The sequence below is a fragment of the Notolepis coatsorum genome, assembly GCF_963971535.1.
Source record: "Notolepis coatsorum genome assembly, chromosome: 9".
Classification (NCBI taxonomy): domain Eukaryota; kingdom Metazoa; phylum Chordata; class Actinopteri; order Aulopiformes; family Paralepididae; genus Notolepis; species Notolepis coatsorum.
In genome coordinates, this window is record NC_140173.1 from 143,946,220 (window position 1) to 143,961,626 (window position 15,407).

Below are 15,407 nucleotides of genomic sequence, written 5' to 3' on the forward strand. Positions count from 1 at the left end.
GTATTTTCTTAATGGTCGGCGTACAACCTTATTTACACAAATAATCATTTATACCATTATAAAAGAAACACAATCCACAGTTAAACAAGAAAAATTTAAATAATAATAATAATGATAAAGAATAAAAAAGAAAAGAAAGAGAAGAAAAAAAAGAAAAAAAAAGATCTCACTATTCAGATAACATTTAGATTTTCATACTGACTAAATATTTTTTTTTTATACATTTTTTTGAATTGATAAACACTGTTACATCCCTTAAGCTCGCTATGGAGAGAATTCCATAACTTTACACCAATAACTGAAGGACACATCTGTTTAAGTCGAGCCACCGGACACAGATTAGACACAGAGAGCGGCGGCGGCGTCTTGCACTGGACGCCACGGGAGACGGGGCGGAAAAAAGGGAACGGGTGGACCGGCCGGCACACAGCTGGCCTCTGACAGAATCATTGTTTCCAACAATCAAATCCCTCATACTTCCTCCTCGCAGGCGAGCCGCAGCAGCACAGCCCGGACATTGTTTCCACCCCTTTGAGACGACGACGCACTATTTTAGAAAAGAAAAGTCGACTCGATTCCTGAAATCGACGGGGGTTTCTTTGTTCCTTTGCCGGCTCCACCTGACGGTGACATCTCTTGTGCTTATTTGACAGTTTGAGAGGTGTGGCGTAAGCCCAGTGGAATTGTGTTGTTCTTTTACGGTGAATGAATGGTAATTATAGTCCCATTGGCTGCACTCACACTGGTGCCAGCTGTATGTAACTGTATATATATACTGTAGAGCCTTTACCTATAAGCCTACTGCGAGGGGCAAGTGGGCTGGCTTGAGTTAGACGCGTGCTTGAAGAATTCAATGTCCAGAGTGCTCGTATCATTTTCCATTTATTGACCTTTTTTCCCACCAAGTAATATAATACAAAAAACTCTTTAACTAATTACACTGAACGCCGACCTATACGGCACATCAACACGAACACGACAAGACACGGTCAAAAACCGTTTGGCTATATTCCCCTTGCGCACCTGGGGCTCGTCACCCACTGATCAGTATATTATGGGTAACCACCCCCTGTGGTGGTTGCCATGGTGACTGATAATGCCACACCTCTGCACCGTGAGTTAAAATAAAACTAAATAAACAGAAGGGCATTTTGGCTCCAACATATACCATCAACTTTGTACACGTTCCATAAAGGTTCTATTGACATTTAGTAGAATAAGCATGTCGATCTGAATGATGAACTGATGGGGTTCTTGTTTTGCGGAGGGAAGCCCGGTCAGTGTAAAAGCCTCAGGAAACAGTTGAAAAACGCGATATGTAAGGGTTTCCAGGTTGGAAGGGTTTCGTGGTTTGGAGGACCCAAGTGCTGGACAAAGGCAGGAGGCCTTATTTATTGCAGACAGGCAGGAAGACAACACAGGAGACTAACTGACCAAACTAAACTGGTAACAGAAAAGTCACTAACTGGTGCAACTGGGTAGTGTAGAGGTCTAAATCTAAACACTGGTGCAACTGGGTAGTGTAGAGGTCTAAACACTGGAGCAGCTGGGTAGTGTAGAGGTCTAAACACTGGTGCAACTGGGTAGTGTAGAGGTCTAAACACTGGAGCGGCTGGGTAGTGTAGAGGTCTAAACACTGGAGCAGCTGGGTAGTGTAGAGGTCTAAACACTAGAGAGGCTTGGTAGTGTAGAGGTCTAAACACTGGAGCGGCTGGGTAGTGTAGAGGTCTAAACACTGGTGCAGCTGGGTAGTGTAGAGGTCTAAACACTGGTGCAACTGGGTAGTGTAGAGGTCTAAACACTGGAGCAGCTGGGTAGTGTAGAGGTCTAAACACTGGAGCAGCTGGGTAGTGTAGAGGTCTAAACACTGGTGCAACTGGGTAGTGTAGAGGTCTAAACACTGGAGAGGCTGGGTAGTGTAGAGGTCTAAACACTGGTGCAACTGGGTAGTGTAGAGGTCTAAACACTGGAGAGGCTGGGTAGTGTAGAGGTCTAAACACTGGTGCAACTGGGTAGTGTAGAGGTCTAAACACTGGAGAGGCTGGGTAGTGTAGAAGTCTAAACACTGGAGTGGCTGGGTAGTGTAGAGGTCTAAACACTGGTGCAACTGGGTAGTGTAGAGGTCTAAACACTGGAGCAGCTGGGTAGTGTAGAGGTCTAAACACTGGTGCAACTAGGTAGTGTAGAGGTCTAAACACTGGTGCAACTGGGTAGTGTAGAGGTCTAAACACTGGTGCAACTGGGTAGTGTAGAGGTCTAAACACTGGAGCAGCTGGGTAGTGTAGAGGTCTAAACACTGGAGCAGCTGGGTAGTGTAGAGGTCTAAACACTGGAGCAGCTGGGTAGTGTAGAGGTCTAAACACTGGTGCAGCTGGGTAGTGTAGAGGTCTAAACACTGGAGCAGCTGGGTAGTGTAGAGGTCTAAACACTGGAGCAGCTGGGTAGTGTAGAGGTCTAAACACTGGAGCAGCTGGGTAGTGTAGAGGTCTAAACACTGGTGCAGCTGGGTAGTGTAGAGGTCTAAACACTGGAGTGGCTGGGTAGTGTAGAGGTCTAAACACTGGAGAGGCTGGGTAGTGTAGAGGTCTAAACACTAGTGCAACTGGGTAGTGTAGAGGTCTAAACACTGGAGAGGCTGGGTAGTGTAGAGGTCTAAACACTGGAGAGGCTGGGTAGTGTAGAGGTCTAAACACTGGAGCAGCTGGGTAGTGTAGAGGTCTAAACACTGGAGAGGCTGGGTAGTGTAGAGGTCTAAACACTGGAGAGGCTGGGTAGTGTAGAGGTCTAAACACTGGAGCGGCTGGGTAGTGTAGAGGTCTAAACACTGGAGAGGCTGGGTAGTGTAGAGGTCTAAACACTGGTGCAGCTGGGTAGTGTAGAGGTCTAAACACTGGAGAGGCTGGGTAGTGTAGAGGTCTAAACACTGGAGCGGCTGGGTAGTGTAGAGGTCTAAACACTGGAGAGGCTGGGTAGTGTAGAGGTCTAAACACTGGAGAGGCTGGGTAGTGTAGAGGTCTAAACACTGGTGCAACTGGGTAGTGTAGAGGTCTAAACACTGGAGCAGCTGGGTAGTGTAGAGGTCTAAACACTGGAGCAGCTGGGTAGTGTAGAGGTCTAAACACTGGTGCAACTGGGTAGTGTAGAGGTCTAAACACTGGTGCAACTGGGTAGTGTAGAGGTCTAAACACTGGAGAGGCTGGGTAGTGTAGAGGTCTAAACACTGGAGCGGCTGGGTAGTGTAGAGGTCTAAACACTAGAGAGGCTGGGTAGTGTAGAGGTCTAAACACTGGAGAGGCTGGGTAGTGTAGAGGTCTAAACACTGGAGCAGCTGGGTAGTGTAGAGGTCTAAACACTGGAGCGGCTGGGTAGTGTAGAGGTCTAAACACTGGAGAGGCTGGGTAGTGTATAATAACTTTATATACAGGTAGCGCCTTTCAGAAGACCCAAGGTCGCTTTACAAAGGGGGGGGGGGGGGGGGATGACAAATTAACAAACATAGTGAACAGACACAACATATACATATAAAGTGAGAAATTAGGGGTTAAAGGCCAAGTTGAAGAGGTGGGTTTTGAGCAGTTTTTTAAATGAGTCCAGAGTTGGGGCGGTGCGGAGTTCTGCGGGGAGGGAGTTCCAGAGGGTGGGAGCTGCCACACTGAAAGCTCTGTCCCCGAACGTCCGCAGTCTGGTTCGGGGGATGGAGAGCTGACCAGTGTCCGTGGATCGCAGGGACCGTGACTGAGTGTAGGGGTGGAGGAGGTCAGTGAGGTACTGAGGTGCCAGAGCGTGAAGGGATTTGTAGGTGAGCAGGAGGGTTTTGTAGGTGATGCGGGATTTGATGGGGAGCCAGTGGAGGTGGATGAGGGTGGGGGTGATGTGCTGCCAGGATTTGGTGCAGGTTAGAACCCTGGCAGCTGAATTTTGAACATACTGGAGCCTGTCCAGGGTTTTGCTTGGGACCCGAACTCTACACCCTCCCCAGACCGACAGTAGGGCAGCATGTGGTCGTCTACACCCTCCCCAGACCGGCAGTAGGGCAGCATGTGGTAGTCTACACCCTCCCCAGACCGACAGTAGGGCAGCATGTGGTAGTCTACACCCTCCCCAGACCGACAGTAGGGCAGCATGTGGTAGTCTACACCCTCCCCCGACTAACAGTAGGGCAGCATGTGGTCGTCTACACCCTCCCCAGACCGGCAGTAGGGCAGCATGTGGTCGTCTACACCCTCCCCAGACCGGCAGTAGGGCAGCATGTGGTAGTCTACACCCTCCCCAGACTGACAGTAGGGCAGCATGTGGTAGTCTACACCCTCCCCAAACCGACAGTAGGGCAGCATGTGGTAGTCTACACCCTCCCCAGACCGACAGTAGGGCAGCATGTGGTAGTCGACACCCTCCCCAGACTGACAGTAGGGCAGCATGTGGTAGTCTACAGACACCCTCCCCAGACTGACAGTAGGGCAGCATGTGGTCGTCTACACCCTCCCCAGACCGACAGTAGGGCAGCATTTGGTAGTCTACACCAGGGGTTCCCAAACTTTTCAGGCCAGGACCCAGAAAATAAGGCGTCAGAGAGCCGCGGCCCAATGCACATCGTCAGGCTTTTTTTTTTTTTTTTTTTTTGCCAGGCGACCGATTTTTTAAGCCAAATATCACTTCAATCCTATTAAGTTAGTTCAAGTTAGTTATTCATTTATATGTGCTATTTATGAGAGGGCTAACTTGTTGCAAAATAATAATGATAATAATAATAGTCTCATTAAAATACTATTGATGCTTCGGTTGTTTTCAGCGTTTTATGTGCATAATCTGTTATTTAGTTTGAAATGTTCGTTGAAATAAGTAGATTTTTCGTTTTTGTTTATTTATTAAGTTAATATAAAACCATATAGTCACATTTTAGAATACAATAGAATAGAATTTTAGAATACAACTAGAAACACTGTCCTGGCCTGCTTCTAAGTTCAGTGGCCTGACAAAAAAATTAAAAATTAAATAAAAAATAATAATAATAATAATAATAATAATAATAATAATAATAATAATAATAATAATAATAATAATAATAATAATAATAATAATAATAATAATAATAATAATAATAATAATAATAATAATAATAATAATGATTTTTTTTTTTTTTTTTTTTTATCATCTCGCGGCCCACCCATGGCTGCTCGCGGCCCACATTTGGGTCGCGACCCCGACTTTGGGAACCACTGGTCTACACCCTCCCCAGACCGACAGTAGGGCAGCATGTGGTCGTCTACACCCTCCCCAGACCGACAGTAGGGCAGCATGTGGTCGTCTACACCCTCCCCAGACCGACAGTAGGGCAGCATGTGGTCGTCTACACCCTCCCCAGACCGACAGTAGGGCAGCATGTGGTAGTCTCTACACCCTCCCCAGACCGACAGTAGGGCAGCATGTGGTCGTCTACACCCTCCCCAGACCGACAGTAGGGCAGCATGTGGTCGTCTACACCCTCCCTTTAAATACACAGGGGGGAATCGAGACTAACAGACAACAGCCGGGAGGATACAGTACTTCACGTGGGGAAACACAGGGGACATCTGCTGAACCGGGGCAGAGCGGGAGGGAAACACTGGGGGGAGGGGCAGGAAGTCACAACCGTAACACAATAGGTACCGTGTCAGTCGAAGGGTAGGCAGGTCAGTCACAACGAGACGCCGGGTTATAGAACAAGTCTGACGTCTTTATCTTGATCACGGTCATCATAGCTGATAGGAACGCACCGCATGAAAACAGAGCCTTCTTGTCATTCTTGACATTTTTCTGATGGCACACGTACAGTATAGATGAGATGCTAAGATGCTGTGTGGATAAAGAAAGTTCTAGTCAGAGATCATTCGTGATCGTGTCTGAAACACCTTTACTCCAAACTAACACTGTGGTTTGAAATAAAACTATTGAATCAAACAAGACAATGTCATCAGATAGCAGGCCAGCCGGCCGCGCTGTACGGTTCAAACTGACTCACCTAGACAGATAGCATGTTGCTCAGTCCTACAAACAAGTATAGAATTCCACAGGATTTTATATGAATTACCAGTCAGACTTGGGTGTCTTGAAGCACCTGAAAATCTGGTCCCCGTCCAACTGGGAAGGTTTCTGTCTGCATTGCATTGCATACGTTCTCCAGAGTTTCCTCCCTCTCTCTCTCTCTCTCTCTCTCTCTCTCTCTCTCTCTCTCTCTCTCTCTCTCTCTCTCTCTCTCTCTCTCTCTCTCTCTCTCTCTCTCTCTCTCTCCTCTCTCTCTCTCTCTCTCTCTCCTCTCTCTCTCTCTCTCTCTCTCTCTCTCTCTCTCTCTCTCTCTTCTCTCTCTCTCTCTCTCTCTCTCTGTTGGTCTCTCTCTGTCGGTCTCTCTCTCTCTGTCGCTCTTCTCTCTCTCCTCTCTCTCTCTATCTCTGTCCTGTCTGTCTGTCTGTCTGTCTGTCTCTCTGTCTGTCTGTCTGTCTGTCTGTCTGTCTGTCTGTCTGTCTGTCTGTCTGTCTGTCTGTCTGTCTGTCTGTCTGTCTGTCTGTCTGTCTCTCTCTCTGGCTCTCTCTCTGTCTGTCTGTCTGTCTGTCTGTCTGTCTGTCTCTCTCTCTGTCTCTCTGTCTGTCTGTCTGTCTGTCTGTCTGTCTGTCTGTCTGTCTGTCTGTCTGTCTGTCTGTCTCTCTCTCTGTCTCTCTCTGTCTGTCTGTCTGTCTGTCTGTCTGTCTGTCTGTCTGTCTGTCTGTCTGTCTGTCTGTCTGTCTCTCTGTCTGTCTGTCTGTCTGTCTGTCTGTCTGTCTGTCTGTCTGTCTGTCTGTCTCCTCTGTCTGTCTGTCTGTCTGTCTGTCTGTCTGTCTGTCTCTCTCTCTGTCTCTCTCTCTGTCTGTCTGTCTGTCTGTCTGTCTGTCTGTCTGTCTGTCTGTCTGTCTGTCTGTCTGTCTGTCTGTCTGTCTCTCTCTCTCTCTGTCTCTCTCTCTGTCTGTCTGTCTGTCTATCTGTCGTCAGCGTTACATAAGTCCTCCAGAGAGGCAGGCCTGGCCTCTCACTGCGTCATTCATTAAATCCTCTGCTGTGACTTTGCCGTCGCCCCTGAGATGAACCTTTGGCCTCTTCTCAAATCAAATCAATGCCACCTGATGTCAGAGTACATAGTACGTGTTTTGTTCTTGTCAGCCTTCCAGGGCACAGTGCTTTTGATAATAATCCCATGATGGTTATGATTCAATTTGTGATATTACATATCGAGTTTGGCAGAGGATATGCGATGAAAGCAGAACAGGAAGGAATGCATGTGTAGGGTTGGTTTTTGTGTGCGTGCGCAGACTGACGTTGTGGTTTAGGTTTAGGAACCAATCCTCTCTTCAATCTTTGTCCGGGTCAATATTGACGACGATGCCCTGCTCTTAAACTAATTAGAAGGTTTTTTCTTCTACTGGAAGAAGGCCGACAGGACACGCGGGAGTCTATAGTAAGTCCATGAGTCAGCGTGGAGACGCCCCGATTTCCGTACGTCGTGTACTAATGTACGACTCAGTGCCCATTTACGGTCTGCTACACCCCCATTTCAGTCCGATATCATTCATCATGACCTGAACAGATGCAGTTTAACTCTAAACAAGACAATGTCATCAGATACAGGCCAGCCGACCCTGCTGTGTAGAGTTCAACCTGACTTGTCTGGAAAGATAGCATCGTTCAGTAGCATTCAGTAGACGGCTCTCTGGCTGCAAGCTAGCTAGCTTAGCACAAATGAATGGAACCAGATACAGATCAGCTAGCCTACTGTAGCTGTTGGCCAAAACATCTTTCTCTCTGAGTTTTAAGCTAGGCTATTTGATCCGTATCCACTTCCATTCCTTTGTGCTAAGCTAGTGTAAACTACTAACGAGTCGGTCGCAGTCAACCAGCACCTGCTAACAGGTCTGACCCTTTAGCTCAGCTGGTTAGTGCAGCCGCCTGTGGATCCTATGGACCCAGGTTCAAATCCACTGGGTTACATTGGTGACAGCAGTGGGATCTCACTGCCCTGTGAATCTGTATCCAGGTTCACGTACCAATGGGGGTGGGATCTCAGTAGCCTACCTTAACCGCGGGGAAAGTGCATGCATGAACGAAAGAATGTGCAAGGACACACTTCTCGGGGGGGGGGGGGGGGGGGGGCGCTGAAAGGACCAGGCATGAAGGCGTGGCAATGCTTTGCCTACACTGATTGGTTAATTGGATAATATGAGATTGCAAAATCCAATGCATTTAAGTCTTCTCTCAAAAGTGTAAACCGTTTGGAAGTAGAGTGTAAAGTTGGGTGCGATGCAAGATAGTCTTCCTGATGTAGCTTTTGCCAAGCTCCATCTTCTTCCCCGGAGTCAGACATGAAGATCGATATCAGTTTCATCTCAGTGTGTCCTGCAGCCCCAGAGAGAGAGAGAGGTCCAGGTGCATGCTAGCCTAGCTTAGCAGCTAGCCTATAACTCTGTCAAACCTTCCAACAACTCCAAAAACGGACTCACAGAGAGATTCAATTGATATCAATCTTCTCTACTGACTCTGGGGAAGATGGCAAATGCGTGTATTTCCCCCCCAAACCCCCAAAAGGGGACACTGTACTATGAAGTCAGTGCATCGACAGTCATAGCAATGTGGTTACTGACATAATGAGACTTCTTTTTAGAGACATTAGACATGTCCTCTGCATGGCTCCTACCCTGTCCCACTGTCCTCAGTCCTGAGCTCATAGCGTATATTGGTGTCCCAATCACATCATGATATGTGTCTAGGAATAGGATAGGAAGTAATCTGAATCATCATTCGTTTTCCGCACGCGACCATGATTTAATTTCCTCCTCTGAATATGCCCAAGTTTCACAGCCTGTCCTGTGGCCAAACATACCCAACTCTTTTGGGTGAACAACATGCCAGGGACATAATAATAAACATAGCAATGGTAGTGAGTAGCATATTGGCTTAAGGTGATATCGCTGCTGGCGGGACAAAACCTCATAACTCCAAAAAAACAACTTTTCAGCAGATGAAAAAAACGAACACAGATTTGAGGGCGAATAGAGTTACGAGGTTTAGACAGATGATTGGTTTAATGCTTTCCCATTGTGTAGACTTTGTAAAACCACACACACATGGAGGATGATCTACTGAGTTGATAAAAAAATAAATAAAAAAAAAATTGAGTTAGGAGGTTTTGTCCCGCCAGCAGCGATATGGTATATGATATATATCACAGAGCAGGTCACATGGTATATATATCACAGAGCAGGTCACATGGTATATATATATCACAGAGCAGGTCACATGGTATATATATCACAGAGCAGGTCACATGGTATATATATCACAGAGCAGGTCACATGGTATATATATCACAGAGCAGGTCACATGGTATATATATCACAGAGCAGGTCACATGGTATATATATCACAGAGCAGGTCACATGGTATATATATAACACAGAGCAGGTCACATGGTATATATATCACAGAGCAGGTCACATGGTATATATTATATCACAGAGCAGGTCACATGGTATATATTATATCACAGAGCAGGTCACATGGTATATATATATATATCACAGAGCAGGTCACATGGTATATATTATATCACAGAGCAGGTCACATGGTGTATATATATCACAGAGCAGGTCACATGGTATATATATATCACAGAGCAGGTCACATGGTATATATATATATCACAGAGCAGGTCACATGGTATATATATATCACAGAGCAGGTCACATGGTATATATATATCACAGAGCAGGTCACATGGTATATATATCACAGAGCAGGTCACATGGTATATATATATCACAGAGCAGGTCACATGGTATATATATATATATCACAGAGCAGGTCACATGGTATATATATATAACAGAGCAGGTCACATGGTATATATATATCACAGAGCAGGTCACATGGTATATATATAACAGAGCAGGTCACATGGTATATATATATAACAGAGCAGGTCACATGGTATATATATATCACAGAGCAGGTCACATGGTATATATATATCACAGAGCAGGTCACATGGTATATATATATCACAGAGCAGGTCACATGGTATATATATATCAGAGCAGGTCACATGGTATATATTATATCACAGAGCAGCTTACATGGTATATATATATAACAGAGCAGGTCACATGGTATATATATCACAGAGCAGGTCACATGGTATATATATATATAACAGAGCAGGTCACACGGTATATATATATCACAGAGCAGGTCACATGGTATATATATATCACAGAGCAGGTCACATGGTATATATATATCACAGAGCAGGTCACATGGTATATATATATATAACAGAGCAGGTCACATGGTATATATATATATATCACAGAGCAGGTCACATGGTATATATATCACAGAGCAGGTCACATGGTATATATATATCACAGAGCAGGTCACATGGTATATATATATCACAGAGCAGGTCACATGGTATATATATATCACAGAGCAGGTCACATGGTATATATATCACAGAGCAGGTCACATGGTATATATATCACAGAACAGGTCACATGGTATATATATATAACAGAGCAGGTCACATGGTATATATATCACAGAGCAGGTCACATGGTATATATATCACAGAGCAGGTCACATGGTATATATATCACAGAGCAGGTCACATGGTATATATATCACAGAGCAGGTCACATGGTATATATATATATAACAGAGCAGGTCACATGGTATATATATAACACAGAGCAGGTCACATGGTATATGTATCACAGAGCAGGTCACATGGTATATATATATCACAGAGCAGGTCACATGGTATATATATATAACAGAGCAGGTCACATGGTATATATATATCACAGAGCAGGTCACATGGTATATATATCACAGAGCAGGTCACATGGTATATATATATCACAGAGCAGGTCACATGGTATATATATATATATCACAGAGCAGGTCACATGGTATATATATATATCACAGAGCAGGTCACATGGTATATATATATATCACAGAGCAGGTCACATGGTATATATATATAACAGAACAGTCAGTTCAAAGTGCTTCACTGCTATTAATTCACTATGATGTCAATCTTTATATTCCCACTATTGGTCCACTTGTAGTCTTTCACTTTGCACGGCAACACATTGCTACTGTATTAAATCCATCGTGTTATTGTTGATGTCAGCACAGTCCATAATATGAACAAAGGCTTGTATTTTGACTAAATGCAGCTGTGCTGCTCATAATGAAATGTTCTGCTCCATAGCGATAAACCAGGGAAGGATCACAATAACAGAGCTTAGTATTATTATTGTCTGGCTGTCTGGCTGTCTGTCTTTTTGTTTGTCTGTCTGTATTTACTTGTTCACTATGAACTGGAGGAGTGCAAAAAGTCACTTTTTTTGTTTCATGTCTCCCAACTGTTTCTGTATTCTGTTTATAATTTATTTATTGAATATTTTGGTGCATGAAATTGCTCAGAGATATACAGCTTATATCCATTCATCTTTGCAGCTTGCATCTGCTATGTGGGAAGGTGGTTACAACGTCTACTGCCAGGATACGCACAGCGCACGAGAGGCAGATGACAGGGTAAGACCAGCTCTTTAAAAGCGAAACCTTTATAAATGTTTTATTCAATTTAATTCTCCCTTCACGACGGGGTATTTGTCACAATGTGAGAAAAAAATAAAGGTACTTTGACAAACGGCATGTTTTAATCCCTAATTTAAACCAGTGGGTGCTGGTGTTGACGAGCTTGTTTTTAGGATGGCTGAAGGACAATTACAGACCCACCCCCCCCACCCCCCACCCCCCCAGTTGATGTGTCTGGTGATATAACAGGCTATAGTTTTCTTGTTCATACATCTTTCATGTACATTTATTGGAATGTCATCGATATACATTGAATCACACACAGGATAATGTATTCCCCTCCCTAGTGTCACACACAGACGGCGTTTAGCGTAGATTACTTACACTTAGGGATGTCCGATATTATCGGCCGATATCGGCATTAAAATGTGATATCGGGAAAATATCGGTATCGGTTTTCAATTTTTTTTTACATTTCTATAACCTTTATTTACCCAGGCAAGCAAGTAAGAACAAATTCAGATTTGATTTATTGTCAAAAGTATGCATAATTGTTGAAATTTTTGTTCAATTAATTTTCTTCTCAGGCCTATGACGGGGTGGGTTGGGGGGGGGTTACTATTATTATTATTATTATTATTATTATTATTATTATTATTATTATTATTATTATTATTATTATTATTATTATTATTATTATTATTATTATTATTATTATTATTATTATTATTATTATTATTATTATTATTATTATTATTATTATTATTATTATTATTATTTTTTTATTAATTTTTTGTCAACGGTGGTTGGTGCAGGGGTTAGGGGGTAGGAGTTATTTATTTTTAAATGAGGCAAGGGGCAAGCCAATGCATGTAATTGGCAAATAATTTAAATGTATGTTTTTATGTGCATTATATGTGCATTGTATGTGCATTATATATCCTGCCTTTTCTTCCAAAAAATGAAATAAAAATATATAAAAAAAAAAAAAAAAAAAAAAAATAGAGGCAGAGTTGATTTTGCAAAAAAAAAAAAATGCATACTTAAAAAAAAAAAAAAAAAAAAAAAAAAAGTATGCATAATGTTGTGTTAATTCCACAACAAGAGATATGTAATGTTAATTACCTGAAATTATTCCATTTTGGGGGGGGGGGGGGGGGGGAACCCTGCATATATCGGTATCGGTTGATATCAGTATCGGAGATTAAGAGTTGGACAATATCGGTATATTATCGGTATCGGTAAAAAAGCCAATATCGAGCATCCCTACCTACACCGTATCGTAGAGATGACCTATCGTAGATGATCCGTGGGCATTTGTATACGCAGCCGTTGCGTAACCCTCGTCGTCTCAGTGTTTTTAAAATCCTACCGGTCTCATTTCCATCAGCCGGTACTGTACCTACAAATCCCAGCAGATAATCTGCGACGACAGGCAGTCAATTTAATCTGCTCCGTGTGACGTGTCCCACAGCTGGCTCCCGTGGAGCTGATGACCCAGGAGGACACACGCACGCCAGCCAGCGCTGAGTTCTGCAACGATTCAACCTTTCTTTTTATCAACATCTTCCTATGATGACATAGATTTGTATGATCCATCCGGAGGATCATAAACCATTCATTTGAGACGTGACTTTGTGGTTGAAATGTGGTTATATATTGAGAGGAAGTAATAATAATCACCCTGGGGATTTCTGATAGACTGGGGGGGAGATAGTGTTCCAGGCGCAGAGCAGAGCAGCTCCCCATACAGAACAACATATTCCATATCAGCAAAGAGGACATTTGTGTAAATACTTCTCAGTCTCTCACTTTACCAAAGCTATTCAGTTGTTGTAATACATCCACGCTGCAAGGCACTACGTGTAATATTGTACAGCTCAGCTTTCGATTTGGGAATATGAAAAATAATCTCCTTAAACTGAACACCAATCGGATGAGAATCCAGTGATGATGTCGTCAAGAGACGAATCCTGGAGCTGCACCATAGACGGTGAATAGTGGAACAACTCTTAGGACACTATGATAGTAACCATGGTGATTTAACTACTAGGTCACTATGACAGTAACCATGGTGATTTAACTCCTAGGACACTATGACAGTAACCATGGTGATTTAACTCCTAGGACACTATGACAGTAACCATGGTGATTTAACTCCTAGGACACTATGACAGTAACCATGGTGATTTAACTCCTAGGGCACTATGACAGTAACCATGGTGATTTAACTCCTATAGGACACTATGACAGTAACCATGGTGATTTAACTCACAGGACACTATGACAGTAACCATGGTGATTTAACTCCTAGGACACTATGACAGTAACCATGGTGATTTAACTCCTAGGTCACTATGACAGTAACCATGGTGATTTAACTCCTAGGACACTATGACAGTAACCATGGTGATTTAACTCCTAGGACACTATGACAGTAACCATGGTGATTTAACTCACAGGACACTATGACAGTAACCATGGTGATTTAACTCACAGGACACTATGACAGTAACCATGGTGATTTAACTCCTATAGGACACTATGACAGTAACCATGGTGATTTAACTCCTAGGACACTATGACAGTAACCATGGTGATTTAACTCCTAGGACACTATGACAGTAACCATGGTGATTTAACTCCTAGGACACTATGACAGTAACCATGGTGATTTAACTCCTAGGACACTATGACAGTAACCATGGTGATTTAACTCCTATAGGACACTATGACAGTAACCATGGTGATTTAACTCCTAGGACACTATGACAGTAACCATGGTGATTTAACTCCTAGGACACTATGACAGTCCCCGTGGTGATTTAACTCCTAGGACACTATGACAGTAACCATGGTGATTTAACTCCTAGGACACTATGACAGTAACCATGGTGATTTAACTCCTAGGACACTAAGTATGACAGTAACCATGGTGATTTAACTCCTAGGACACTATGACAGTAACCATGGTGATTTAACTCCTAGGACACTATGACAGTAACCATGGTGATTTAACTCCTAGGACACTATGACAGTAACCATGGTGATTTAACTCCTAGGTCACTATGACAGTAACCATGGTGATTTAACTCCTAGGACACTATGACAGTAACCATGGTGATTTAACTCCTAGGACACTATGACAGTAACCATGGTGATTTAACTCACAGGACACTATGACAGTAACCATGGTGATTTAACTCACAGGACACTATGACAGTAACCATGGTGATTTAACTCACAGGACACTATGACAGTAACCATGGTGATTTAACTCCTAGGTCACTATGACAGTAACCATGGTGATTTAACTCCTAGGACACTATGACAGTAACCATAGTGATTTAACTCCTGGGACACTATGACAGTAACCATGGTGATTTAACTCCTAGGACACTATGACAGTAACCATGGTGATTTAACTCCTAGGACACTATGACAGTAACCATGGTGATTTAACTCCTAGGACACTATGACAGTAACCATGGTGATTTAACTCCTAGGACACTATGACAGTAACCATGGTGATTTAACTCCTAGGACACTATGACAGTAACCATGGTGATTTAACTCCTAGGTCACTATGACAGTAACCATGGTGATTTAACTCCTAGGACACTATGACAGTAACCATGGTGATTTAACTCCTAGGTCACTATGACAGTAACCATGGTGATTTAACTCCTAGGACACTATGACAGTAACCATGGTGATTTAACTCCTAGGTCACTATGACAGTAACCATGGTGATTTAACTCCTAGGACACTATGACAGTAACCATGGTGATTTAACTCCT

The 15,407-nt window shown here is 43.4% G+C and overlaps 1 protein-coding gene across 1 annotated transcript in view; it reads left to right on the forward strand.

The window, feature by feature from the left end:
• elovl5 (ELOVL fatty acid elongase 5) overlaps positions 1 to 15,407 on the forward strand; it is a 65,866-nt gene that overhangs the window by 12,951 nt on the left and 37,508 nt on the right. The window contains exon 4 of the mRNA XM_084322098.1: positions 11,527 to 11,604. Within this exon, the coding sequence (XP_084178224.1) occupies positions 11,527 to 11,604 (78 nt within the window). The remainder of the gene's footprint in view (positions 1 to 11,526; positions 11,605 to 15,407) is intronic.